The following is a 12,411-nucleotide window of genomic DNA, read 5'->3' on the forward strand; positions in this document are numbered from 1 at the left end:
TTGTTCTTCAATAAGGGAATCTCTCAAGGGGCCACAAAAACAATGAACTTCAGGAAGGCAAAGTTCGATCAACTCAGAGAAGCCCTTAACAATATAAAATGTGATAATGTTCTCAAAAACCAGAATACTGACACTAAATGGGAGACTTAAAAATATCTTAAATTCTCACTGTTAGATGTATATACCTAATGGGAATAAAAGGGTCAGAAATAAAAGAAAACCAATATGGATTAATAAGAACGTTAAGGGGGCAATAAATTACAAAAATAAAGCATTTAAACTACTAAAACAGGACGGCAGTGAAGAAGCATTAAAAAGCTATAGAGAAAAATGTAAAAAAAAACTGATAAAATCCGCAAAAATAGAGACAGAAAGACTCATTGCCAAAGAGAGTAAAATTAACCCCAAAATGTTCTTTAACTATATAAATGATAAGGAAGGAATTTTAAACAGGGATCAGGAAAAAGCAAATATATTAAACAAATTCTTCTCCACTGTATTCACTGAGGAAAATGAAATGCCAGGTAATATACAGCGAGATAAGGCAAACGTCCCTGTACAGGTCACCTGTCTAACCCAGGAAGAAGTACAGTGCCGCCTACAAAAAATCTCATAGACAAATCAACAGGTCCAGATGGCATTCACACCCGTGTTCTAAAGGAATTAAGTAATGATATAGACAGACCCCTATTTTTTATATTCAGGAACTCTATAGGGACAGGGACTGTTCCCCAGGACTGGGGCATGGCAAATGTGGTGCCAATATTTAAAAAGGGGTCAAAAAGTGATCCCGGGAATTATAGACCTGTTAGTTTATCCTCCATTGTATGTGAATTGTTTGAGGGTTTTCTAAGGGATGCTATATATCCGGGCTGGGATTATGTATTAAATGGGAGAACACTTGGGACGACTGATGTGGAAAAGGACTTGGGAGTCTTAGTTAATAGTAAATTTAGCTGTAGGGACCAGTGTCGGGCAGCTGCTGCCAAGGCAAGTAAAATCATGGGGTGCATCAATAGGGGCATAGATGCCCACGACAAGGAAATTATTCTACTGCTGTACAAATCACTAGTCAGACCACACATAGAATACTGTGTACAGTACTGGGCACCAGTGTACATGAAAGATATAGGGGAGCTGGAGAGGGTTCAAAGACGGGCAACCAGAGTAATACGGGGAATGGGAGGACTACAGTACCCAGAAAGATTATCAGAATTGGGGTTATTTAGTTTAGAAAAAAGAAGGCTTAGGGATGACCTAATAACTATGTATAAATATATCAGGGGACAGTACAGAGATCTCTCCCATGATCTATTTATACCCAGGACTGTATCTATAACAAGGGGGCATCCTCTATGTCTAGAGGAATGATGGTTTCTACACCAGCACAGACGGGGGTTCTTTACTGTAACAGCAGTGAGACTGTGGAATTCTCTGCCTGAGGAGGTGGTCATGGTGAACTCTGTAAAAGAGTTCAAAAAGGGGCTGGATGCATTTTTGGAGAATAATACCATTACAGGTTATGTATACTAGATTTATAGGGACAGAACGTTAATCCAGGGATTTATTCTGAGGCCATATTTGGAGTCGGGAAGGAATGTTTACCTCGAGTATGAGGGTTTTTTGCCTTCCTCTGGATCAACTCAGTAGGGACTCATTAGGGTTATAGGTTGAACTTGATGGACTCTGGTCTTTTTTCAATCTTATGAACTATTTTACTATGTTACTATTTAGGATACCCCTTTGATCTGAATCTTTCAACTGATATTCTGCCCTGGCTCTGGAAGTCTTCTCTTGACGTGCAGTTACGGCGAATACGTTTGTATTGTCCGTATGGGATGTTTTTAGTCCATTATTCTGAATGGCAGCTTGTATAATCCAAAAAGCTATTCCCATCAACCGTTTTAAAGAAGGTTTTTATCTTTTTGTATTCGTCGTATGACACAACTACATCTAGGAATTCGGCGTGATTCGCATACTGGGTGTGAGTGAACTGTACATTCACATAGTATTGCTATTGAGAGAAGATATGAAGTTTTTCAGGTAGGGGGTATTGCTATCCCAAACGATGAGTATATCGTCAATATATCTCCGATATGCGATGCAATGATGAAATAAAGAATTTTGGTATATGAGTTGCTCTTCAAATGCACCCATGAAGAGGTCAGCGAAACTGGGTGCGAATCGTGTACCCATCGCAGTCCCGTGCTGTCGATATGTGTCCATTGAATTTGAAGAAATTATGTTCCAGTGTGAATTTTATTGCTTCCAGGAGAAAATACTGTTGGGGTTCAGGTAGCTGATTGTCATATTGAAAGTATTTGGAGACTGCTGAAATGTCCAGGTCGTGTTGTATAATGATGTACAGGGATGTGATATCCATTGTTAAAAGTAGTGATCCTTCCATTCCAGATCAATTATGGATGAAATGAAATCGCTGGTATCTCGAGTGTATGACTGTAATTTCTTAACATATTTTTGAAGATTGTGATCTATATATTGAGACAGATTGGATGGGAGGGAGTTAATGCCTGAGATAATTGGGGTTCGGTAGGATGCTTGTGAATCTTTCGTAAGTGATAGGTATACTCTTGTTTGTTCAAGGCTCCATCTTCAAGGCCTTTAACCAAAAGATGTAATAACTCTTCAGCGTAGATGGATGCCGGATTTTTATCCAGGATTATATCAAAAGATTTATCTGATAGGAGGCAATTGGATTTCGCAATATATCGGTCGCGATCCAGAACCACTATTCCTCCTCCTTTGTCCGACGATTTTATCACAATTGTTTCGTCCTCTGCCAATACTTGGAATGTACAGTTCACTCACACCCAGTATGCGAATCACGCCAAATTCCTAGATGTAGTTGTGTCATGCGACGAATACAAAAAGATAAAAACCAAAACCTTCTTTAAAACGGTCGATGGGAACAGCTATTTGGATTATAGAAGCTGCCATTCAGAAAAATGGACTAAAAACATCCCATACGGACAATACAAACGTATTCGGCGTAACTGCACGTCAAGAGAAGACTTCCAGAGCCAGAGCAGAATATTAGAGGAAAGATTCAGATCAAAGGTGTATCCAAAATTCATCATTCTCAACAGCAAATTAAAAGCAAGCCTTTTAGACCAGAAAACATGTCTACAACCAACAACTAGGACCTCTGGAGAAAAAGACACAAAAGAACAAACCTATACATACAACGTTCTAACCACCTACTCCACAGATCATGAAGCAATAAAGAAAACTTTACAGTCACACTGGAGTACTCTGATGATGGACCCTTTTCTAAAAGACACATTACCTCCACATCCACAGGTTACATGTAGGAGAAATAAATCTCTAAAGAGTATTCTGGCTCCAGGTAAGCTAAAAGCTCCAAAAAGTCCATATCGTTGAGTGAAGGAATAAAAGGTGCATACAGATGCTGCTTCACGAACTGCAAGTGCTGCCTGAATATGCGAAATCAGTATAAAGAGTTTGGATCCAAAATCACCAGAGAGACATACAAAATCAAAACCATGATGTTATGCAAATCATCGTATGTCATTTACCTGCTAGAATGTACCTGTGGCATCCAATATGTGGGACCCAAACCCCGAGCTCCCGGCTCAATAAACATTGTTTTAATGTAAAAACAGGCTATCCCCTGCATAGCGTATCCCGGCAGGCCTCCATTCAGCACAAATGTGATTTTTCCCAGTTCAAAGTACTGCCTATAGAGCATATCCCAGTGACCTGCCACCGACCACTGGGGTACAGTATAGAGTTCCAATGCCAGTGGAACAAAGAGGAGGAGGGCAGTGCTTGCGCATGACATAGGTGAGTAGTACCCCGCTGGGCTAATAATTTATTGGGGGGAGCAGAACAGCGCTGGCGGGTCACATATGATTAGTTCCCCGATGTGGGGACAGCGCAGCGCTGGGCTGATAATTCATTCATTCCCAAGGGGGAGGGGCCCAACCGGTATTTCAGTATGCGAAAAACTCTTATTGTGCAGCACAAAAATGTAGGTATTCGGTATGAACTGGTATACCGCCCAGCCCGACTAGACGGGTCTATACAGATGGCGATTGGCCAGTATTCATGTTTCACACACATCCCGGGTGAAACAACAATTGGCTGGCCTCCGACCACGTGACTAGACTAAGTTCAAGTAGACTCACACAGTGCCACTGATGACGCCATTTGAGAACAAGCATCTTAATTGGTCGCTCGTTTTTCATGAATGAAACAGCGGGCAATTCAAAACATAATACGGAATACAACACATCCAAGCCTCGGCTTCATTCCTAAATATCCCAGCCTCGTTTGGCTTTACAGAATGACCTTAGACATGTCCTTCTATATTATTATTTTCGGAGCTCCCCAGACCTGGTCTTCTTTTTTACTTTATAGCTAGTGCCTGTTGTAGGTTCTTTTCTCCTTTTTTATTTCTTGTTATATAGGTGGGGGCTCAGGAGCATGGCTCTACCTGTTCCCCCATATGCGGCTAAGGGGCACGGGGCATAGAGTAAACACCATTAACCCCTTCCTGCAACAGCCAGCGCCTGTGGTTGCACCTTGGGTCCAGGTCCCCCTACCTTCCCTGCTCCTCCTGCTGTCTCAGCCTGACATGATGGTGATGACAAATAGCTCGCTGAAGACATCTTCGGTAAATATGGTTGGTCACTGGGTGAGTATGTTCCCCCCCTCCCCCTTCTTCTTCCTTCTTTGCTTTAGGGGGCCCCTTATATCTGGGGCCCCAGGGGGATTTTTCATAAATTTTTTACAAATCATTATTATTATGTGGGGCAGGGATACGGGCTCCGGTCTCTATATTGCGGTGTCGGGACTACGGGGACCATGGGGCAGGTCTTCTTTCCCCTCCCCCTTCGCCATCCATCCCAGACACTGCTTACTCACTTTCAATCTGCTCCAGCGCACCAAGCGCAGCGCTTGTCAGCTGGGCTGCGTTCGCGCGGCCGGCTCCTCAGTTTGCTTTCGTTTTCGTCCACTTCTCAGGTAAGTCGCGCGGCGGGCAAGAAATTAATTGAGGCTGCGGCCAGGTCCGGTACTTAACTCTGCCCACTCTTCGCATTCGGGTCCGCTCCTCCTGCTTCCGGCCTATAGTCTATCGGCGTGCGCACCAGGGGTCACTGATTCTCCTATCAGCTCGATGCGCGCGCTTCTGGGGGTCAGCTTCTGTTCTCCTCCCTCTCCTCCCCCCAATGGGGTCCATCTGAGTGTGGAGTCCACCCCCCCGGTTGGTGCAGCCTGCTTCTCTCCTCCCTCCCTCCTTCCTCTGCAGGCCATTTCACCTCAGCCGCTGCCTGCCTCTTCACACAGGACAGCTACAGCCTGCTTCGTAGCTCCAGCTGCGGGACACAGGACCTGGGTGAGATTGCTCTAATTTAGTTGCTGACTGCTTCTTTACTAGCACTTATGTCCGACCCCAGACCCGAACCTGCCCCCAGACTGGTGGCCACAGCCTTAGTCACCTACTACTCTTGCGTGGGCTGCAAGGCCAAAATGCCCAGTGGTTCAACTGAATCTACCTGTTCCACCACGCGCTCCATCCCTTCTGTGTCTGTCCCTCAGGATGTTCCCCTGGAACGCACGGTGTCCGCCCCTCCCCCAGATTGTGTTTCTTCCCTTTCTCAGTCTATCTCTGACCTGGCTAGGGTCTCCAGATCAGTGGCCTTTGCTTTGGAGCGCTCTTCCCTGCGCACGACCCCCAGGCAGTCCCGCTCAGTCTCTCCTGACCCCCACTTCCTGCGCTCTCACAAGCACCCTAAAGTGATTTTGTCAGGCTCTTCTCCAGAGGCTCTTGCTGTAGATCTCGCTCCTCTTCCCCAGCTCGCCGGCAGCGCCCCCACTCTAGGGGCCACTCCCCTGGTGATCATCCCAGGTCCCCGACTCCTTGTTCTAGGTCTAACACACCTCAGTCTAAGGCTACCACCGCACGCTCCCACTCTCCAGGGGAAGTAGGGGATGACAGGACGGAATCCACCTCGGATCATGAGGACCACTCTGCCATGTCTGATATGATGGACAGCTGGTTGTCAGCCATCAGGGACACGTTTCATCTGGGGGACTCAAGAACTTCGGATCCTGATCCGGAAGTTTCTTTTTGCTGCTCTCTGCTTTCCCCCAAGGCTTTCAGTTCTCATGCCTAATTTGACGCCTTGTTGTACGCGGCTTGGAAGAATCCGGACAAACGATTCCAGGGAACCAAGAAGATTCAAGCTCCGTTTCCCTTTCCTCCGGATCTGATTTCCAAGTGGACGGCGCCACCTGCAGTTGATCTTCCAGTTTCTGATCTTTCCAAATCCACTACCCTGCCTCTGGCAGAGGCAGTATCCCTTAAGGATCCTGCGGACAAGAAGATCGAGAACTTGGCAAAACTTGCCTTTGAAGCAGCAGGTTTGTCCTTGCTACCCACCTTTGCATTGGCCAAGGCAGTTTCGGTTTGGGCTTCTCAGCTACAGCTGGGCATCCTGTCAGGCGCACCTCAGGAGGGCTTGGCTGATCTCGCTTGACATCTTTCTCAGGCCAGAGACTTTCTCTGTTCAGTGGCCTTGGAGTGAGCTCGATGCACGGCCTTTGCCTTGGGAAATTTTGGTTGCGATTTGTCGCTCCATGTGGCTGAAGGTCCGGGACATCATATCCGATGCTTACCGGATAGAGTTTGCCTCCCTTCCGATCCCGCCCTCCTCATTCCCCTTCTTTGGCAGCTGCCTTTCAGGTCGCTTAAAGTACCCTTCTCGCTCAGGGAGTGATTGTGCCAGTTCCTCCAGGGGAGCATTTTTCGGGGTTCTACTCGCATCTCTGCAAGAAAGAGGGCTCTGCCTGCCCCATTTTGGACCTCAAGCTATTCAACCACCATTTGCGGCTATGTAATTTTCACATGGAGTCCCTCCACTCCATGGTGGCATCCATGGATCAGGGGGGAGTTCCTTTCTTCAGTGGATATCCAGCACATCCCCATTTTCCCCGCCCATCAGTGTTTCCTCCGCTTCGCTGTCCCTGCGGGTCACTTTCAGTTCGTGGCCCTTCCTTTTGGCCTAGCTACAGCTCCCAGGATTTTCACCAAAGTCATGGTGGCGGTGATTGCCATCCTTTGGGCCAGGGGGATCTTGGTCCTCCCTTACCTGGATGATCTTTTGATCAAAGCGCCGTCCTGGTCCCAAAAGATGGAGAGCCTTCATCTCATGGTACAGACTCTGTCCGCCTTCGGTTGGGTGATCAACCAGGAAGAGTCCAACCTGTCTCTCCCAGTCTCTTGTCTTTCTGGGTCTCCTTTTCGACACTGCAGCTGCCTGTGTTCGTCTTCCATTAAACAAGCGGCGCTCCCTGCAGGATGGTGTCCGATAGTGGCGGCCGTGGAGGCGGTCTCTTTTGCCCATTTCTGCTATCGTCCCCTCCAGCCGCCATCTTGGCCCAGTGGGACAAGTCGCTATCTACTCTGGATCACCGGATTCTTCTGCCCCCCCTCCCCGTTCGTCGGTCCCTTCTGTGGTGGCTCCACTTTCCCCTCCTTCTCCAGGGGCGGTCGTTTCTTCCCCTCCACTGGCAGGTCGTCACGACTGATGTGAGTATCCAGGGTTGGGGGTGTGTTTCAGGACCTAATGGTCCAGGGTCGCTGGTCCCCTCAGGAGGCTCACCTTCCCATCAATCTTTTGGAGCTCCATGCCATCTTTCTTTCCTCCTCCACTGGGAGATCCTCCTATGGGGTCGTCCGGTTCGTGTCCAATCGGACAACTCCACGGCTGTGGCATATATCAATCGCCAGGGCAGCACGCACAGTCGCTCGGCGATGGAGGAGGTCTCCAAGATTCTGCTCTGGGCCAAGACTCGAATTCCCACCATTCCAGGTGTGGAGAATTGGGAAGCGGACTTTCTCAGCCGCTCCTCTGCGGATCCGGGGGAGTTGTCTCTCCATCAGGAGGCGTTTGCGCAGATCTACGATCTTTGGGGGACCCCGGACTTGGATCTCTTTGCATCTCGCCACAACAGACAAGTTCCTTGCTTTGCCCTCTGGCTCTGGTGGTGGACGCACTTGTCTTCCTGTGGTCGTCCTCCCCTCTCCCTTACCTCTTTCCTCCTCTCCTGCCCAGAGTTCTGAGGAAACTCAAGGCGGAGGGTGTTCCTGCCAGTCTGGTGGCTCCAGACTGATCCAGGCGCGCGTGGTACGCCGACATAATTCGGCTGGTTGGCGACGTACAACTGTGTCTTCCAGTTTGCCCCGAACTGCTCTCCCAGGGTCTTCTCTGCCACCTCAGTTTACTGTCTCTGCATTTGACGGCGTGGCAGTTGAAACCACGGTTTTGAGAGCTCAGGGGGGTTTACTTCTGGGGTGACTCGCACCATGCTTTGGACTTGGAAGCCTTCCTCCGCTAGGATTTACCACCGCACTTGGCGGGCTTATTTCCGGTGGTGTGAGGCTCAGTCTGTCTCCCTGGTCGTTTTTTCCTTTCCGTGCCTTCTTGCTTTTTTGCAACCCGATCTGGATCAGAGCTTGGCACTCAGCTCTCTTAAAGGTCAAGTGTCTGCTCTTTCTGTTTCAGCAGCCGTTGGCTTCAAATTCTCGCATTCGAGCCTTCCTGCAGGGCGTGGCCCATGTGGCGCCGCCTTTTAGGTCTACCACTCCTCCTTGGGATCTCAACCTGGTGCTTAGAACTTTGAGGGAGGCTCCTTTCGGAACTCTCCGGGATGCCTCTCTTCGCATCTTTTCGTGAAACGTCGCCTTCACTAAATTCTACCAGGTGTACACATTTTGCGTCAGCTGATGCTGGTTTGTGTCGCAAAGTGTTGCAGGTGGCAGTGGCTCTGCTTAATTCTGAGTTGGGTATTTTTCCTACCCAGAGGACTGCTTTGGTACGTCCCACGGTCTCTGTGTCCCCCAATGGAGCCGACCGAGAAAAGTAGTTTTTTTATGCTTACCGTAAAATCTCTTTCTCATAGGATCCATTGGGGGACACAGCACCCACCCATTGTGTTTGTTGCTGTGGTTCGGTTTTCTGTCCGAAGGGTTGTTTTTGGTTCCTTTTTTTGTCTGGTTCCCTCGGACACCTGCTGGTTTCTTTCTCTGTCGGTCCTCTCCTACTGCTTTGGGACTAAACTGATTAGCTCAGGGTCAGTAGGCGGGGTATATCCTGCCAGGAGGGGCGACTTTCATTTGTATGCCTAGTGTCAGCCTCCTAGTGGCAGCAAGATATACCGACTGTCTCTGTGTTCCCCAATGGATCCTCTAAGAAAGAGATTTTATGGTAAGCCATGGAGCAAACATCTATCTTGACATACATCAGTAACAAAACACTTCAGAGCACCTGTTTTGTGTCGCACGTTTCATTATTTATACATTGATAGTGCTCTATATTGTATCTTTTATCCTGGTTTATTAAAGGTTAAGATTTAAATTGTTATTTCTGATCAGAGGTACCATTGAAATATTAATTTTAATTCCAACGTAAAAAATTGAATTCATCTTCCTTTTTAGAGACCTAGTGTACCAGCTGGTTTTTAGATAAATGTTTGTATAAAATACCGGTGACCACAAATATACTGTCTGTTGTTTTTTTATTTTGCCTTTGGCTTCTCTTATTTCAACTAAAACCAATGCCCTTTGATATTATGGTATTACACATGACGGAGCCATGGATGTCATTCTCATTAATGTCTTAGTACCTATGTTTGTGTTTTTTATTTTATGGCTGTGTTTCTTGTCATTTATTTTGCGTGGCGTATCGGTATATACAGTATCTCACAACATTTAGCAGTACTGTAACCTGCACGGAATTCACTTTGATTTGCACTATAAACCTCCGTAATTGAGACACTAATACAGATTAGCATAATTGTTCGGCAGGCTTGCTATTGTTATTGGCTTGTAAGGTATAAGTGATATGGAATAAAGGCCCTCTATATGTTTTCTTCTGGCCGTGTTTCTTATTAATTTCCCTCCATCACTGTCTTTATTGCTCTTCCCATTACCCGGCAATCTTTTCTTCCCATTTCCTATACTTCATTATCATTATCCCCTTCTCACTCCATTGCACTACACTGCTTCTCACAATCATGTCATCTTGTGCTTTTCATCTGCTCCCCTGCTTTATGTCCTCACCATCAACCCCATTATGATTTCTCCTCCTTCATACTGGGCTCCTATACATTAGGTCCTGGATAGTCTTCTTTAAGTGTCCTCTTTTCCCCATCACAACCCATTCACACACATGGATGGTTTATAAAAAGATGGGTAATTTTGTGAATTACATTAAGACCTGTAACAGCTTCAGTGTCCTACATTTTCTTTGATTAAAAGTATGGGAATTAGTGGTTTAATGTCACATTCAGGTAGACGCTGGGCATTTTTAATACATTTGGAAGATGAAAAGTTACATTTCCCAAAGGCACTGCTGTAGCTGGAGTTCTGTTATAGCAGGGTTTCCCAGTTAGTGTGCCTTCAGCTGTTGCAGAACTACAACTCCCAGCATGGGAGTTGTAGTTCTGCAACAGCTGGAGACACACTGGTTGGTAAACGCTGTTATAGAGACCATCTGATATGCAGAAACTTGGAGGGACAGTGATATATACATAATGGGGGGGGGGGGGGATTCATCAATACCTGTGCTGTGGAAAAGTTGACTAGTTGCTCAGATTGCTTATGGGCAACTGGTCGACTTTTCCTGTTTTGATAAATCTCCCCTAATGTGCTAATAACGACTGGTTTATCACAAAGACCCCTCTTTAATCTGAGACCGAAATCAGCTGATCGCCATAGGGCAGCTTCCAACCCCCTGAAAGCTGTTGATTTTGTGTAGAAGCCGCTGCAAGGGAAACATGGTAGTACATGACACTATGGAAGACTTGAGTCAAAGACAAAGCTGCTGCTCGTCAACTACTCTTCACTCAGGCTTAAAGGGGTACTCCAGGGAAGTATTTATATAAAAAAAAAAAAGATCCGAAGCCACAACACTACCTGGATAGGTTCACTGTAAAACATCCTGCCTGATATGCATGGCTCCTGTCTAATCTGGCTGCATAATATCTTTTGCCACCCTTCCCTCCCCTTGCTGAGCAGCAGAGAGGTTCGGTGTCTGATTGGATAAGGCTGTACATACCTCCCAGTTCTCAGCACTAAAGAGAGCATGACTCATCAGTGCAGGGCAGAAACCACATGGTTTGTGCCTCTCAGGAGGGTGGGGGCTGCTTTTAGAGAGGGGTTTGGACAGAGATAGAGTGGATGGCTGGATGATGTAGTTCCCTCACTTCATGCATGTAAGTGACAAACAAAGAGGAGAAACTGCTCTATATAGCTAATGAATAATATTTAGACAAATAAATAGGTTGATGAGAGGGGAAAACATTCTGCAACAAGCTTTGCAGAATGGAATTTGAGCAGAATTGCAGGTTTTTGGTCATGTGAACATAGCCTAAGGCTGTGTTGACATATAATTATTGAATGCAAACCGGAAATAGGAAACATCTCAGTCTTTCTTTCATACATGTACTCTATTTTTTTTATTCTGTTTCTGGTTTTGTAATCAATAATTGCAAGCAAAAACCTGAACGTGTGAACACTTCCTGAAGAAGATGTATGTGATTAGAGACACATATCTGCTTTCTTCCATAAACTGCTCCTTTCTTGTTGATGTCTGGTATTGCGACTCCCATTCACTTTTGCAGTAGTTAAGTAAGTTCTCTTGATTTAAAGGCAAAGTGCCATCGTGGTGAACAGAGTTGCATCTTTGTTTCAGGCTGCACTGCCTTTGGGTGGATGACATTACAGGGCAAGAAGAGCAGTGGAACAGACTTGCACAGTAAGACGGCTTCAACAGTAGGGATAAGTAGAGAACACGCAAAAGTCTTCAATTACGGACGCATCTATGGAGCAGGACAGCCTTTTGCAGAGCGGCTGCTAATGCAGTTTAATCATCGTCTCACCCAAGAACAGGCAGCTGAAAAAGCCAAGCAGATGTACGCAGTGACAAAGGGAGTCCGGAGGTTGGTAATATTATGTACTTCTTTAAATACCATGGGGCACAAAACAAAAAAAGAGTCCAAAGATGTCCAATTTGGTGCTTATGGCACTTACTATAAAATATATTGTCTACCTTGTCATATGCTGTGGTGAACTGGCAGACTATAGATGCCTTTTTTTTCCTGCCCTGTTGCTGCTCTCTATTTAGAAGACATCATGAATGTGGCCAGCAGGTGGCAGCATCACACAATGAAGCTGCTTCCTGCTTATGTCAAGAGACAGCAGATAAGTGGTCAATCCAAGCAGGTAAAGGGGAAATGTGGCAGTGTCGTACCTTGGGGGACATAATGCTGTGAAACCCTCAAATAGTCAAGCACTGCATATGATGCCTCCATGAATGATGTTCAGATCTTACAAGGCTTTATGTAACTTTAGTGAAGAACTAC

At 46.3% G+C, this 12,411-nt stretch overlaps 1 protein-coding gene across 2 annotated transcripts in view; it reads left to right on the forward strand.

Annotated features, from left to right (window-relative positions):
* The window catches only part of POLG (DNA polymerase gamma, catalytic subunit), a 92,929-nt gene that overhangs the window by 61,117 nt on the left and 19,401 nt on the right, over positions 1-12,411 (forward strand). For both annotated transcript variants that reach the window (XM_056571929.1, XM_056571931.1), the window contains exon 17: positions 11,742-11,988. In XM_056571929.1, the coding sequence (XP_056427904.1) occupies positions 11,742-11,988 (247 nt within the window). The remainder of the gene's footprint in view (positions 1-11,741; positions 11,989-12,411) is intronic.

Source organism: Hyla sarda, chromosome 4 (assembly GCF_029499605.1).
Source record: "Hyla sarda isolate aHylSar1 chromosome 4, aHylSar1.hap1, whole genome shotgun sequence".
NCBI lineage: Eukaryota > Metazoa > Chordata > Amphibia > Anura > Hylidae > Hyla > Hyla sarda.